Source organism: Simochromis diagramma, unplaced genomic scaffold (assembly GCF_900408965.1).
Source record: "Simochromis diagramma unplaced genomic scaffold, fSimDia1.1 OVJJ01000715.1, whole genome shotgun sequence".
Lineage (NCBI taxonomy): Eukaryota > Metazoa > Chordata > Actinopteri > Cichliformes > Cichlidae > Simochromis > Simochromis diagramma.
Window position 1 is genome coordinate 2,144,177 of NW_024387128.1, and position 17,323 is coordinate 2,161,499.

Consider the following 17,323-nt stretch of genomic DNA (forward strand, 5'->3'; position numbering starts at 1 on the left):
TTACAAGAACAAGAAAGTTATGTAATAGCATATATAGCAAACTCAAGTATTTTAGTTATCACTGATGATGACTAATTTTATCTGACCTCGTGGCCTGATGTTTTTATCCAACACTTCTATTATATAAATTAGTGCTGTCAGTGTTAATCTAAATAAAATGACGTTAAAGCCATAACTGCATTAACGCAGTAAATCTCCGTTAGCGAGTTAGCGTGGATCGCCCTGTGCGCGGGGCTACATGGCACTAACGCGTAAAAAAGCTGATGCCTTGTTAATGCGGTTATGGAGTTAACATCATTTTAACGAGATTAACGCTAAAAGCACTAATTTAAATACAATTTTGGCCATCTCTGGTAATATCTCATAAATTATCAGAATTGCTCCAAATCTTCGTAATTATTTAAATTCACAAACATAGATATTGTAAAGAAACAAAATATGTTTTCTTACGAGAAGTGTAGGAGGCAAGGAAGCCTCCTGCGTTGACGCTGCTGTCTGTGCGGAGTTTGACGTAGAGCTCATTGCTGGAAGAGTTGATGGTACTCGGCAGGTCACTGCCACACAGCTTGGCCAGTTGTGGAGCACTGCTGCTGTTGCCATCATGTACCTAACAGATACAGATAACAGAAACAAAATGAAATGAAGAAGTAAAATGAACTAAAGAAAAACAATTTCAATAATTGAAATTTTTGAAAGCGGTAATTATGGTGTGTTATTTTCAACACAGGGAGTAACAACTTGTTTACATTTGTGTATGAAAAAAAAGCAAACAAAATCTAACAAAATATGCACTACTTTGTCATAATTACACCAACCTAAAATACTGGCAGCCACCAGTGCTACCCCTCTGCCTCCTAGTAGATACACTCATGGTATCACTTTCCAAATCAATTTCCAGAAAACTTGACCTCTAACCTTTGACCTTGATCTCATTGAGATTCAAACTCATCCAAGATTTTAAGTTGCTACACCTATGGTATCGATTTGAAAATTCTGTTGACTTCCTTCTTGCAGTTATTTTAGATTCTGAAATGTGCTTTAAAACTTCATTACCAGGATAGCTTTCTTCAGACTTGGGAATATCACCAAAATTTGACCCTTCCTGACTTGTCATTATGCTGAAAAACTAATGTATTTATCTCTGGTAAAGTGGGTCACTACAGTGCTCCCTTTGTTGGGCTTCCCCATAAAACTACAAATAGGCTGCAGGTTATCCTGAATTCTGTTTCAAGGTTATTAATGAAAACCAATGACAGAGAGCACATCAGTCCCCTCTTAGCAGAGTTATACTGGCTTCTAGTACTCATTAGAATAAAAACACCAAGAATGAACTAAACCTTGACTCCTTTTTCTCTCCTTTTTTCTCCAATCTTTTTTCATAATCTGATAAAGCCTCTGGGCTGAGTGTTGGCTTTCTCCGAGTCCTTTAGATCCCACTGACACCTCCAAGCAAGTTGTTTTATACCCTAAACTGAAAAAAACCTACTTCAGTCTAGCTTTGTAATGATTTTGTTGTTGTTTTCAAACACCAAGCTGAGTAAGCCTGCTGCGCATCCATGTTTATCTACAGTTATGTACATCCATTAGAAAATGTTTGAATATGCCCCAAAATGAAACGTTCATTTACTTTCATACTTTAGTCTTGCATAACAATGCAACCATATGACTTAGAGGTAGAATACTCACAGCCACATAATCATAATAACAGTTAGCATTAGATTCCAGATGGAAATCAGAGAAAGAGAGCAGGAGTTTGTTGCCCTGGTTGGTCCTAATGTTCCAGTAGCACTCAGCATTTGGGTGGTAGGGTAGCGGGTAGTTAGGAGAGGAGAATGCTCCAGATGCAGTTGTCAACGTCCCTCCACAGCCTTGGAACAAAGGATAAAATAAAACATGTAGATGAGGGGAAAAAAAGACAGAAAGCATATTTTTATTTATTTATTTTTTTACATTTTACTGTTACAATCAAACTTGAAATGAAAAAGTACTGTTTTCTACATGCTGTAATTGTTGTACAGTAAAGGGTAAACATTTCTTGTTATTATTAAAGGTATGAAATAAAGTCTTGTGAAACATACCAACTGGTCAGCTGGCTTACGCCTTAGATAAGAAGATAGAAGTATAGCTAGACAATTCCCTCATAAGCTTCAATCAGCAGGTGGACTGTGGAGAGGGTCCTTTCAGTGTTTCAGGTCCTCTTTACAAAAAACTATATAACCTATATATAGTTTGAGACATTGTGGATGTTGGGTATCGAAGAATCCATAGGTCCCTCATCCTATTCATGTAACCCCTTCAGCCAGGGTTACTTGTGTAGTAGCATTCCAACAATGACCTATATATATATGGGGTGCAACGATGCACAAAATTCACGGTTCGGTTCGATACTTTGGTGTCACGGTTCGATATTTTTTCGATACAAAAAAAATGTTCATGCCTTTTTAATTTGTCATTTATTAAAATTATAAATATATATTTTAACTCAAAAGTACAGTTTTTAAATTTAATGTTGCTGAAACAAAAGTAATTAAAAAAATAAATATATCTCAGGGCTCTCAAAATTTCAAAATCCCTGGTAGCCCTTCGGGCAGGGACTCTTCAGTTTTTGGTAGCCCAAAATAAATGTAAGTAGCCCGAATAAAAAAGAGAGCAATTTTTTTGATTGATGTTTTGTTTCCTTTACAATATTATACATTAAAGTATAATATTGTAAAGGAAACAAAACATTAATCAAAAAAATTGTTGAAAAACAAATTACAACATTGTATAAAAATTACAATCATCAACTCAAATACTTGGTTCTAATTGAACATAAATTTCTATGAACTTGTAAGAACTGTGTAGGACATGAATCAGTCTGTGTCAGATCAGAATTTGAAATTTCCACTGAAGTCACGGGTAAGAGGCAAGTGGAACCAAGATCTAGGCCATTTGCTTTTTGAAGTTTGCAAAGACTGCTAAATTTTGCCAGTGGTAGTTCACTCTTTGCAACATAGTACGCTGTTCTAAACAGATTTTTCAGGTTTATTTTTAGTATGTTATTTGCAATTGGTGTTTGTTCTGGGAAAGATATTGCAGACTGAGCAATAATGCATTTCTTGCATTTCTCATGGGTTCTAATGGGGGCCTTTCTTAAAATGACTGGTCCCAGTAATAAAGGCGCTTGTCGACTCAGAAATCGAGAGAAAACCAACAACACACCCGGCAGAACATTATGTTATTTACACGGGTGCACATAAGTGGGATTTTGGAACACCAAAGTAATTGCTTAAAGGAGCTTCTCCGACATCTTTAAGAGTTCTAAACAAATGTCTGTCCTCCTCCAGAAAATCTTATGTATGCAAACGCGTTGCAACTTCATATCTTGTGCGCGTTTTTTTTATTTTGACAGCGAATGCGCACCTGCGGACCACTTATGTGCAGCCCTGGTTATTTAGCTCGTCATATTGCAGCCACAGAAATTATTTTGTCCATGAAACCATAAAGCTGCACTTTCTTTTTGCCTTATAGTCTGATTTGTCATAACTTTTCCGTTTTGTGGTAAGCTTTTCTTTGGCTGTCACTTCTTCAGCCTGACCTGTCTTATTTGGCTCAGCAGAACTAAAATATATATCCTGTTGCTTTTACACACACACACATAACGGTCAGCGATTCTCTGCGCGATCAACCTCTCACATGTTTAAGCTTGCTGCGGGAGATTTCACTTGTCATGTTTGCGTAGTAAGCTAACGATTGATAAGATGATGTCAGAGGAATTGGTGCGCAAATTATCATCACTCACCAATCAGTGCTGTCGCTCTCTATACACAGTTCGCGCGATTGCAAAGTGAAAGCAAAAAACAAGCGCAAATTCAAACGTGATTTCAATATGTCACATATTGACAGTGGCTCACCGATGCCAATGACATAATTACCCAGCTACATTTCCGAAAGAATGCAAAAGCATTGACATATATTTTTCCTTCCTACAATAGCCCGACGGGCAGGGCAGAGATAGATTTTGGTAGCCCGACTGGAAAAATCGCTAGCCCTGGGACGTCGGGCTAGCGATTTTGCAAGCCCTGTATCTGATTGAGGAATCACTCATCTTTGGAAAAGAGAGTTTATTACAGAGAAATGTCTCTTTCCAAAATAAAAGCTATACTATCCGCTTCTTCTGGGCTATATTCTCAGCAGCATATTGTAGCGGGTCAGGGCTGTTCGGGGTTCTGTTTGTACAGTTATGTTTTGTTTATGTTGCCATAGTGACGGGTGACGCCCTCTCGCTGCGACGGTGTGTCCTTCCGGGGTCAGAGGGCGCCCTGTGTGTTGCTGTTGTTGTTGCTGTGCGGTTGCCGCGCTGAGCAGTTAGGTAGCGGCAGTGTTCTTCTGCAGATGTCAATAAACGGCTGTGCTCCCTGGCTAGCTCACGGGAAGCAAGACCAAACGACACCTCCGTCTCCACCTTGTCTGAGCTCGCCACAATATTAAACATATCAGGTCCCCATAAGGAGAATCATGTGCTAACGGCTGTCTAAATGACTCGGGTAAAGTTTGTAGCATGCCTGCTTGTTGTTTTTGTCTGCTTCCACTTGTCTTTGCACTAGGATGATGTCGGCGTAAATGTGCAGTCATATTCGTTGTGTTCCCACTAGTGCTGTCAGCGTTAATCTCGTTGAAATGATGTTAATGCCACAACACGGCAAATCTCCGTTAACGAGCTACCCCTGATCGCCCCGTGCGTGGGGCTAGACGGCCAACACGTTAACGAGCTAACTGCGCTAACACACTAGTTCCCACCCATGTAATTGAGCATTGCGTGGCACATCCAACATACTGTTTTACTTTAGTCCATGACGCGCTTACCTTCAGGGTCATATGTCACATGAAGACCAAAATAATTCCAAACGCCAGATCTGGGGTCCGTTCTTCGTACCTCGCTAAGTAAGTTAGCTGGATTTGATTGTTGACGATTTCGCGTGATCTTGGATCATTCGGTTCTCCGAAGCTCATCCGGGACTTGCTGTCATAGCAACAGATCCGTAAGCGTAAACCTGCTTGGGAGCAGGCTTACTTTATGTAAACAGGATTAGATCGCGGGAACTCAGGTATGTCCGCTTCATTTATACGAAAGCAACAGCGATATTTTTCCACTGTTTTTCCATAAATAAATATTATCAATGTAACTAAAGATAATGCAGTACTTGATTCTTTTATTGATTCCATACAGATACATACAGGTCATTTCCTAAAAAAGGGGAAATGTACTATTAATCATTCTATTTCATGTATTTGATTATTTCAGATGTAATTCATATTTTAGAGTAGTATTTGTAAATTACTTTGTGTAATCAAGATGCGAGACCACGGCTATAAAAGCGAAGGTGGATTTGGGAAGTCTGTCGCAGCCATGTCCTGTCCGTATACGCGAGCAGCCCATTGCGGAAGGTGCAAGATTGATAAGGAGAGTTTTCAGAATTCAGCGTATATTGCGGGATAGACAGGATCCTTTAGCTCAGTGCGACAGTGTGCTCATTGAGAGATATCGATATTCCCGTGAGGATATTATTTACTTAACCAACTTGTTGACGAGGGGGTGCAGGACCACCACCTGTCTTTTTTTGCTCTGCCCTTTTCTTGGTTGCTGTTATAAACAAACAAACAGATTATTTCAGGGTCTCTTTTCAAGAGACTAAAAGCAATATAAGTGATAAATATTACCATTCTGTAGAATATTCTTATATTTCACTTTTACTTGTTCCCATGTTCTAGTGGGTCCTGTTGTGGCTCTAATGTGAAAGAGGATATAATGTAATATAATATAATAAATTTACCCTACTTGCCTACTGGTGTTGGCCAGAGGGGCCGATGGCGCGATATGGCAGCCTCGCTTCTGTCAGTCTGCCCCAGGGCAGCTGTGGCTACAACCGTAGCTGCTTCCAGCAGTGTGTGAATGTGAGAGTGAATGAATAGTGGCATTGTAAAGCGCTTTGGGTGCCTTGAAAAGCGCTATATAAATCCAATCCATTATTATTATTATTATTAAATTACTTACGAGTTTAATTTGTCAGCAACTTTCTGCCAGCCCTCTCTCCTGGCTTTTGCAGCCTTTGCAGTGTTCCCTTGCGTTTTAATTAAACTCTGAAACTCCTGAAATCCCTCAATCAAGAGTTCTTGCTCTGCTGCCGAAAAATACTGAGCGCGCTCCTTCGACATTTTTGCCGACCAATCAAAGGGTTGCCGATCAATGTTTCTACTATCGATGCGTAGCCCCTGTTAAGCCACCCAGTGATCTCACATTACTTCATCCAGCTATACTAATCGTCAACAACAGGTGTGTTCGGAGAACCGGAATAGCGAGCTCAAAGTTGGCGCGATGATTTGATCTTGGATGTGTCATTTGATCTTGGATGTAGTAAGCGAGGTACGAAAAAACGGACCCCTGAATGAGGGTGGGGGAGGTTCAATTTGCCATGTTGCAAGGAGAGCTTAACTTCTGTCTCGCTAGCTTGCCCTGCGCTCTTCCTTCTGACGATGCTGTCTGTGTTGAGCGCTCAGTGGATCTGCGCTCGACAGTGCAGCCTAGGCGGAGTAGTCGAACGCAGATTCACTGAGCGCTCAACACAGACAGCATCGTCAGAAGGAAAGTTGATAAAATAAATTACAAATTTTGTATTGTTCGATACATATGCGTACCGAACCGAAAGCACTGTATCGAACGGTTCAATATCGATACGAGTATCGTTGTACCCCTAATAATAGGACCAGCAATACCCGCAATTCTAGAAATGCTCTCACCCAGTAGTTGTAATTATAATTTTTAAATTCACTTAGAAACTTGGCCTTGGCCATTTCTCTACTTCCAGATGGCTGCTAACCTTTGACACGTGTCACTGAAATAATAGGTAACTTACAGATGTTTGTCGCAAAAGTGCAGATGTCCTGGCAAAATCCATGAATTTGGTGGTATTATCATTTTAATTCTATTAGTATTATAGTATATTATGAAAAAATAATTATAGCCCATAATGTCAAAGACTTACTTAAAATTAAACTTGAAAAAGAAAAGCTGAAATAGTAAAAACTGGTATCACATATATTTGAACCTCACCAGTTTGTGTTCCGTCCCAGTGAGCCATGAATCCGGGACGAGTGACTGAGGTGTCAGATTTGAATCGAACCCACAAACGGTTGCTGTGTGACATCAGAACTGGAGGCCGCTGATTGGCACAGAACTTACCAATCAAGGGAGATGTCTCAAAGCCCCCGTCCCTAGTTGAGACAGTGGAAGTTCAACATGTCAGTGGTCTGAGTAAAAAGTATTACGGATAAAACTGTACAGCAGTTTTCTTCCAAGTAGGCAGAAATTTTTTTCCTCACCTGATCTCCACAAAATCAAAGCTGCAAGAAGGATGGAGCCCCTCCAACTCAAAATCAGTGAAGTTCAGCATAATCTGCATATTAACATCCACAATTATCTTGAAGATGCAGTCTCTACTGTTGGGGTAATATTGTGGGTAGTTGGGTGAACTGAAAGACCCAGTAGGGGTGGTGAAAGTCTGGCCACAGTCTGTTGAGACAGAAAAGGGGGGAATAATATTTTTAAAAAATTACAATCTGAATATAATATTATTTTTTGCATGAGAAAAAGCAGCGAAGCATGGAAAAATCCCTGCTCACTTTTCTGCAACCTAAAATGTCGTTTTCTTGATTAAATTCTAAAACTGATATAGTTAATTACATGTTTTCTCTATAACGATGTTTGTGCAGGCAGACTGCATGACTGGGTGTCTGATTTTATACACTGTGACTGAAAACACCATGTCCATATACAGATGAGAAAAAAGTTATTAGTCCCCCGATGAAATTTATGTCAAGTTTTTGAAGTTCTTGTCAAATTTTTCCCTGTTCTTCTTTAATGCAGCACATCATTTTCATAAATTCTTTCTGTCTGCACACAATAACAGAATTATTTTAGAAAATAAATTACCAGGGTCCAGATTCAAAGTCCACTGAAAAACTGACTTTTATTGAGCCATAGCATAAAGCACTTCTGGGCAATGATGTGGTACAACTCTTTAATGCTTAAAGCTTGTAAAATCACGAGGAGGGGCTGAACTGTCACTTCAAAACATATTCAACCAAAAAACACAAGAAATTAGTTTAGACTTTACACTTACAGAAGTTATTTCACAAACCCTCACAAAGCAGGAAGTAGATGTACAAAGTTATCACAGCATTTCAAGTGTCAAGAACTGGAGGGGGAAGTATCATCTGTAAATTAAAGAACAAGCTTGGCAGAGATAGACAGCAATCAATTTCAAAGACTCCAGAACACCAATGAATGGTTTGGCCAAGTCAGGAATTGTAGTCTCAAATAAAGAAATGACTAGAACTCTTCACAGGAATGGACTGCAGGGTTGCAGATGAAGAAAAAGTCCAGTTTTAGAGACACCTTGAAGCCAGACTGAAGTATGCTCAGGAAACCTGGAGAAAGATGCTAGAAGTGTGTTCTTAGATTAGATGACAAACAACTAGCTCTTTGAAGGAAGAAGGGAAAGGCGTGCTTCCCAAAGACCCCCCGTCCCACAGTAAAACACAATGATAGGAGTATTATCAGTGTATCAAGGAATCTCTTCAAGGTAGAGGGAATCGAGAAGAAACAAGGATATGTCCAAACTGAGCCTGCATCATCACTTTATCTTGATACATGACAATGGTCCAGAACATACATTGGTATTCATAACGTACCACCTCCAGAAGACCAAAGTGAATAAAAAAAAAACATCTGTGGGATGAACTGAAGACCCAGGTCAATGGCAGAAGCCTATAAAACTGGAGGCCTTGTGAAAAAAGAAAAATGGACTGGGATTGCTCAAGAGATGTGTGTCAAAAGACTTTAGGCACTTATCCAACAAAAAAGGGTACTATTTGCATTAGGAAGCTAATAAGTTTGAACCTGGTAGTTTTTGATTGTGGGGAAATATTTTTTTTTCATTTGTTTGCAAAACTTTTAATATGTCAATAAAAACTAGGATGTCTGGAAAAGCTGTGTTAAAAATTCTATGCTCTGTTTTGGGAAAGATAACCATGTACCTGTGGTGGCATTGATGGAGATATAGCTAGCAGAGAATCCTTCTGTGTTTAAACTTGAGTCAGACACAAATAGCAGGGTCAGCTGGTTGTCAGTACTCGTGATGGATGGAGGCACTGAGCGACCACAGTACCTGCACATACAAAATGCAACATGTAGACAAATTTATACATGTACCTTGTACCAGCATGTACAAAACAATCCAAACCTTTAAAAACCTAATTGCTTTGTAACTTAAATGTAGTTTGCATCATTCTACAAATCAGAATGAGCAGGATTAAAAAAAAGTATTTTAAAGTAACAAGCCTCTTTTAAAGCTGTAAAGTAAAAATACCAAAACAAAACAGCATTGTTATAGTAGCTGGATAATCAACACATCCATAACAATGCATGGAGTGACAAATCATACAAAGCATCCTTTGAAATTAAAGTTCATAACAAATTCTTCTTCTTCTTCTGGAAGAAGACATCCTCATTTTGATTTTTGTGGCATTGTGTTACTGAAAACATGAGGCCTTTACTGAAAAAGAAAGAAATATATATTCATCAAAAATCTTGTTTTACTTTCCTTTTATACAAAGATTTCCTTGAATTCTCCTCCTTCTCTTCTACAAAGGGTAATTTGTTGAGAACAAAATGATTTAAGGGTTGAATTGTCACAGTCCTGGGTTGGTGACCCAGCGGTTTACCTTTTTCTGTGTTTTTGTCATTTTGTATTATTATTTGTGTTTTGGTCCTCCGTGTTAGTCTAGAGTTATTCTACTGGTGGTTCGATTTAGATTTGTTTATTGGATTTCCCCCATGTCTTTGCCCTCTGTGTCTCCCTCTCTGTGTCTGTGTTTGTGTTTATGCGTGTACGTGTGCCTCGTTTCACTCCGTCATGTTTATCTGTTTCCCCAGCCCATCACGTCTGCCCTCTTTCTCTCTCTCCCTCATGTTCCCTCGCTCCCTCTAGTCTGCCACTCCTCCACTCCCACTTCCTGTTTTAATGTGAAAGTCATGTGCCAGTGTTCGGTGTGTCTAGTAAATTTGTGTCAGCTATGTTTCCCTGTGTGTCTGTCCTGTGTGTCTGTCCTGTGTGTTCAGTTTATCATTTAACAGTATAGTTTTGTATTGTTTTGCCATTCAGCAATAAAGCTGTTCCTTTGAGTTTGAGTCTGCGATTGGGTCCTTTCCTGCCTGACATGCATTTAGAATAACACTAAAGCACAAAAGGTTGAGATTGTTTTGGGAAGTAATTTTCCCACTGACACAAGCCCCTCAGTATTTTATATACATTTTTTTTTCATTATACTCAGTCAACCCATACTGGTGAGACTGTCCCACCATGCAACTTTCCCAGACCTTTGTTGCTAAAATGATTTTTACCCCAAATAAACTTTTTATTCACATTTTACATAGCATCCCAACTTATGGTACCCCTTTTTGTGACTTTTTATTTGTCTCTATGTAAAACAAAGAATGAATCAGGCTTACTTCTTTAAATTAACTGTGAAGCTAACAGTTTAGCTTAGTTGGGATGACTTCCAAGACCAATACCAACTTTTGCGAGTTCTCAAGTTAGTTATTGCTGAATATTCTTGACAAGATGACCTTTTAACATTTTTAATAATTTTATTCCTCTTCTGTATAAATATGCAACTGTGTGAATCATACAATCATCATAATTATCATTATAAAATCAACATGCACACTTGTGTACAAATGTTGATGCAAAGTGGTTGTTGAGTGCATATATGTGCAGTTGTGTGTGCATGGTGTCCATGTGTACCTTCCAATCTTGTTTCCGGTTTGCACTGTGCCGTTGTCGTAGACCTCCAGATAATCAAAGTTACAATTAGCATGGTACTCTAAGTTGAATGACTCAAATGTCAGCCGAATCAGGTTGCCTGGGCTAACATTGATGTACCAGGTACAATTGGCACCATGGGGGTAGCTGCTGGGATGACCAGGGCTTGTAATGGTGCCAGAAGGACCGGTCAAGGTGTCACCACAGCCTGGAATATGGAAAAAAAACAAATTAGAGATCAACAGACTTTTGAGCTTGAGCTTTCAAAGCTTAAAGACAGGTCTGAAACAATTGGAACTTAATGTCATGTAAAAATAAAAAATAAAAGCAGGTTTAAAAGAGCAGGTGTGCTGCTGTGCCTTCTTTAAAGTTTTAAAGGTTTCTGCTAGCTGTTACTAAATATCAGACTGTATTTACACACATATGCTGCACAAGTCAGTTTATCAGTTATCTTAAATTGGTTAACAGCAGTTTCAAATACACACTCGGTTATAATAAATTCATGAGCTTACATTACAATTAATAAAATCTTATCTTATTTACAGTGAATGAACTTGATTACAAAATTTCCACATTTCTGTCAGTATCTGTGTTTACTCACAGTCAATTCTTGTGGGGTTTTTGAGTGGGTTTTTTTCAAAAAGTTTATTGTTTCCAAACAAACAATATACATTTTTTAAGCAAAAAAACAAACAATACATTTTAAGAAAGATCAATTTAAAAACTGAGAAAAAACTAATCCTATAAAAGCCAAGAGATGAAAACCAGTAGTGCTTAGCAAATTGCCATCATATCTGGTGATCTGCAAAATATTTGTCACTTATAAGAGTACTCAATGAGAAACATTGATACTTCTCTCACCCTCTATGGCAGAGTCATAGGCTGCTTCAAAGCCGTGGTTGCTGACAGAAGAGTCAGTGGTGAATTTGATGTACATAGATCGCTGAGTAGACTGAAGCCTGGGGGGAATCTCAGCACCACAAAATGTCCCCAGCAGAGGAGAGCTTGACGTGGCTCCATCCCTGACCTAGAAACAGGACAAAGCATGTGCTCATATAACTGATCCACTGCCACGAGTTCAAGTATGAATAACGCACAAGCACTGTTATATTTATAGGTGAAATATAAAAGCATTACTGCATCAGTGCCACCAGAGAGAACTACTCACATATATCCAAAAAAACAAAACAAAACAAAAACCCACCCACAAAACATAAAATTATTTAAAGCAATTTATGGTACTGAGCTTTACACATGTGATAGCTGTAACCAGATGTGAATTTTTAACATTTAAGTTAAATACAGCTGTTTTGGAACTTAAAACTTGAGAAAGGAAATTAAGGTAAGATGGTGTAATGGAGTAGGCAGTCTCAGCAGACCACAAAGTATTGTATGGATTTAGATGTGGTCACTCACTAATCCTTAACCCATATCTGAAATCATTTAAACAAAAAAAACCCCACCTACACCTGGAGAATGGAGAACGACACCCCACATGGGCCCCCAGAGGAATGGCCCACTCCCAGCTTAGGTCTTCACCCTTCCACTAACTTCCCCAATGTGCTGCCCCTCCACCCGCTTAAACATGTCCCTCACACTAAACCAAGTGAGGTGTGAATTCAGGAGGCAACAGGTCCTGATGTATTGTAAGAACCTGAGGGACAAGCTCCAGTACACAGGTGGACCGTCATCTCACCATGACACAAGAACTGATGTGAAAATCGTCATGCAACACCCACAACAAAAGTGACGCGGTGAGCATAGAAACAGCCTAAGAGGTCATCCCTATTAAGCCTAGATTATATTCCATTCCAGGTATTTAACAGTTAATCATTAATCACATTAATCACACCTTCAAATCCATAAATCAGAATTTGAAGCAGGATTTCCTCATAATTATTGCAATTATTGAAATGTTCATCTGTTCATATTTTTGTTTTGTGAATGAATGAAAATGTTTCTTGTGGTTTCCTCTGGATATGTTTTATTTGATGTAAAATAATATCAGCAATGTTACTCATCTATCACTTTTTATTGTCCGCAACATTTTCATTTCCTTAATGTTTTTATCACAGTGAAATAATATAAATAACCATAATAATAAAAAAGAAGAAGAACAATAGGAAGATAAAGAAGAAGAGGACAAATAATGAGGCTATTATTCTATTTTATTTGAGATTGTTGTGTGTCGTACTCAGAGTACTGTTAAAATATCTAACTGTAAGAACTAATATAAAATTAATTTACCTCAACATAATCATATCGACAGGAGCCTCCCTCAACGTCAAATGACAGGAAGTCAAGGGTGACCACATAACCCTCTGGCTGGTTAATCATCCATTCACAGACCTTACTATGGGGATATGCATTGGGGTGGTAGGGAGAGTGAAACTGCCCACTCCCAGATAAAGTACCTCCACAAGCTGGAGAGAGGGAGAGGTAATGTTTAGTCAGTGGCAAGTGGAGTTAACGTTGGAACGTAAATATACATAATTACACACACAAATATTTGATTGAGCAAGTCTGCATAAAAGTTATGCTTTAAAAAAAACTTCAAAAAAATGATTTTCATGTCACTGTAAAATATTTTCTGTTAACTAATGGAACAACAAGGAAAGCAAATTAGTATTATCCCTGCAGCTTTAATTCTAACTGCCAACTAAGAGAAATGTAAGTGAATATTCTTAAACAAAAATAGCATAAAATGTCATCAAATATAAAACATATCACACTACAAATCTCACCAACAGTATAGACAGCCCTAAATCCAGCTCGACTGACTGAGCTGTCAGACTTGAAGCGAATCCACAGGACGTTTGAGGATGAGAGAACAGGAGCTGGCGGGGTGTTTCCACAGTACTTCCCTATTAGAGGATCAGTCTCTGTTCTCCCATCACGGACCTGAAAAAAAAAGGAGGTGGAACAAGAGGACAGAAGCTGGAATGTTAATCTGATAAAAACTCTCTGTCGAGCAATGGTGTCTAAAGTGTTGTGAGAGAGTATTTACCCCACCCTGATTTCTTATCTGTTGTGTATTTTTCACATTTACATGTTTCAGCAAGAAGTGCAGTCAAGCTTTTGCAGTAACTGGCAATTGCACAGTGCAAACTGCTGAATCCAGCTTCCACTTTGGATTCAGGAGACAGACACTATCTCTACTTTTAAGATTAGGCTTAAAACTTTCCTTTTTGCTAAAGCATATAGTTAGGGCTGGACCAGGTGACCCTGACTCCTCCCTTGGTTATGATGCAATAGGTGTAGACTGCCGGGGGCTTCCCATGACACACATCACTCACTATGTGTTAATAGACCTCTCTGCAGTGAATCATAGTTGTTATTAATCTCTGTCTCTCTTGCACAGCATGTCTTTTATCCTGTCTTCTTTCTTTCACCCCAACCGGTAGCGGCAGATGGCCCCGCCCCTCCCTGAGCCTGGTTCTGCCAGAGGTTTCTTCCTGTTAAAAGGGAGTTTTTCTGGGGGTTTTTTAAAAAAAATTTTTATCTTCATACAGGTGATCAAGGTGTTTTGTTTGTTTTTCTTTTTTTTCCTCCCCCTTTTCTCACCATCTCTTCTCCCCTCTATTTTTCTTTCTCTCCCTCTCTTTCTTTCATTCTTTCTACCTGTCCTATCCCCCAATAATGTCTGTCCCGTCTGTAACAACCGAAAATCAAATCAAATAAATACAATATAATTATAATTAAGGTCAATCAAATGGACCAATATGGCAAGGCCATGATGATTCACTTGGTAAAGTAAATCCGCTTGGCATCTTTCTTGGCCTTCAGACAACAATTCTGATGGTTAAAGATCCAAACAGGACAGGCAACACAAAAAAGGGGAGTTTTTCCTTCCCACTGTCGCCAAAGTGCTTTCTCATAGGGGGTCCTCTGATTGTTGGGTTTTTCTCTGTATGTATTATTGAAGGGTGTACCTTACAATATAAAGCGCCTTGAGGCGACTGTTGTTGTGATTTGGCGCTATATAAATAAAACTGAATTGAACTGAATTTAAATAAATAATTTGAAGTTCATATGGACCAGTACAGAGACCATATATGTGCAGATTTACTTGTAAATAAAAGTCGGATTATTAGTAAGCTCCCAGGCTGATTGTGGCTATCAATCATTTTCTCAAAATGGTGTCTAAAAAAATCACTGCATTTGTTAAGTATGGTGAGATTTCTTTCCACATATAAAATTCTGAAAAAAGGAGGGACAAAATATTTGTCTGGGAGACATAAATAGGTCTTACCTCCACGTAGTCAAAAGCACAGCCACTGTGACTCTCAAGATCCATGTCAGTGAAGTTGAGGGCCACCTGCCCACCTTCTGGCAACCTGATCAAATAGATACACTGGCGGTTGTGGTTATAGTTGTTGGGCCAGTTGGGGGAAATAATGACGCCCTCACTGTCAGTGAATGTTCCACCGCAACCAGGGTCGCCTAAGAAAAAACACGCACAAAGAGTTAGAAGCACAACACAATTCACAAAGCAGGATATTGACACTGCTAGGAATAATCAAATCAAGCATCCAAGGATTGCATTGCACAGATAATACTGTTAATAAATATGATAATGATAACAATGACAACTGACAATTACAGCATTTATCCAAACTCTGTACAAATTGTAGGCACACAAAAATGCAAAAACATTGAATATATTTTTTTAGGATATACAAAACAAAGTGTTAGGAAAATCACCCTTATTGTTTTTTTCTCAAACAGGTCCAGATCACATAAAAGATGGCATCCTTAACTATAACCAAGTGCAATATGAAACTAAGGGGGCCAAAAAACCCATGGGAATAATGCGTCTCAAATCCCCTAAAAAGTACAACTGTACACAGCAAATTCAAAAGTGTTAAATGTTTTGGTGTTAATAGTCTTCTTGCAAAAGTAGAGTTAATTTTACTCTAAGTAGAGTCACATTCTTTTAATGTAACTCTGAGGTGTAAAATGATAGTAGTTAAAATCAAGTGTTAAAAATGAGTGTTTCTCTGTCAAATCTGGAGGTGTTACAATGGAAACATTAACTCTTGACCTCTTAACTCTGAACTCCTACAGGGGCTATGACACCAACAGAGTAAATTCACAGACTCCGCCCCCAGCACGGCTCCAATCAAAGCTGAAGTGAAGCCGTTTCAGAACATTTTGCTCTACATAGTTGAGTTGTTTGCCATGCTTGGTAAGTCATTTTTTCAAAGATTGTTTCAATTATTATTATGAGCTTTTACTTCTGTGGCTCTTTGGAGTTTTAGACAAAGCTGTGTGAAAGGCATTAGCCATGTTGCTCGGTGATAGCATAACATTCTGTTTTAGCTAGCTGAAAGGTATTGTTTGCGGGCAAATACCACAGCCTTGAAAAAAAGCTTGCATGTGAATTTTCAGTCAAACTTTTGGTCAAATACACCTAAAACAATGTCTAGAATGTGAAATGTTGGTATAATGGTGCTACTTGAAGCCTGAAAATGATCTCCCATAAAAAAATAACTAAAAAAAAAAAACGAGCAGACAGCAGTAGCAGATGTCCTGACTGGGTTCTACGTTAGCATTTAGATCCCTCCAGAGTTTTGTGCACACGGTTTAGGTAAAAATGAAAAAGGTTGAGGTTTTACATTTAGTTCAGCATTACCTGTTGCCTGTGTCTTTGTCTTTTGGGAAAATACTTTACACAAGTAATGGCTCAAAGAGGATTCCTTTTTTTTTTTTTTTTTTTTTTAACTGTGCTGCAATTGTTTACTGGATTATTTGTGCCATTAATTAGTGTCAGCTAATTTTTATTCAATCTCCGCACAGGATATGCTTGTGAAGATGGAATATGGGGGAGAGCAGAAGTGCATTGAAGTTCCACAAAGGGATGAATGAAGGACATGCATATTGTATTGAAGAAATAAGTGATGAGAATGCTGTTATTTGCATTTACCAGCTCACCTATGTCAGACCTTTTGATAAACAAAATTCTAATGAAAGTGAGAACATGTATACATTTATATCTTTCAGAAATTGTTTTGAAATTGTGGTGCACAGTTCAGAATAAATGTTTTTCAAAAACCATTGCGTCTTTTTAGTAAATGTTTATTTCCAAAAGAAATTTCTAGAAGTTCAGAACAGGAAAATTCCTGCTTTTTAGAATTAATTAGAAGATAACTCTTACGTAGTTAAACTAAAATACTCTTTGAGAGTTAATATATAAACTCTTAACACCAAGTGTTAAATTAGCAACTCCAGACAGATTTGGTGTTTAACACTTAATCAGAGTTAACGTACCAACTCTCCAAAAAGAGTTAAATTAACACTCTCTGGTGTGGACCCATATAGACACTTTAATAGTGTTGAAATCAAATCCGACAGTGTTAATTTGGACATGCTGGATTTGCTGTGTAAGGATGTTTCTCAGTCCAGAACTGTTCCCTCTACACTAAAATATTTCATTTCATTTTAAGTTCCATTATTTTTCC

General features: G+C 38.4%; 1 protein-coding gene across 1 annotated transcript in view; it reads right to left on the minus strand.

Moving 5' to 3' along the window:
* Positions 1–17,323, minus strand: part of cubn (cubilin (intrinsic factor-cobalamin receptor)) — an 85,137-nt gene that overhangs the window by 42,246 nt on the left and 25,568 nt on the right. Inside the window, exons 16-25 of the mRNA XM_040047097.1 lie at positions 15,115–15,305; positions 13,607–13,763; positions 13,110–13,285; positions 11,724–11,889; positions 10,845–11,070; positions 9,076–9,206; positions 7,360–7,549; positions 7,091–7,251; positions 1,687–1,868; positions 451–607 (exon numbers count right to left, since the gene is read on the minus strand). Of these exons, the coding sequence (XP_039903031.1) occupies positions 451–607; positions 1,687–1,868; positions 7,091–7,251; positions 7,360–7,549; positions 9,076–9,206; positions 10,845–11,070; positions 11,724–11,889; positions 13,110–13,285; positions 13,607–13,763; positions 15,115–15,305 (1,737 nt within the window). The remainder of the gene's footprint in view (positions 1–450; positions 608–1,686; positions 1,869–7,090; positions 7,252–7,359; positions 7,550–9,075; positions 9,207–10,844; positions 11,071–11,723; positions 11,890–13,109; positions 13,286–13,606; positions 13,764–15,114; positions 15,306–17,323) is intronic.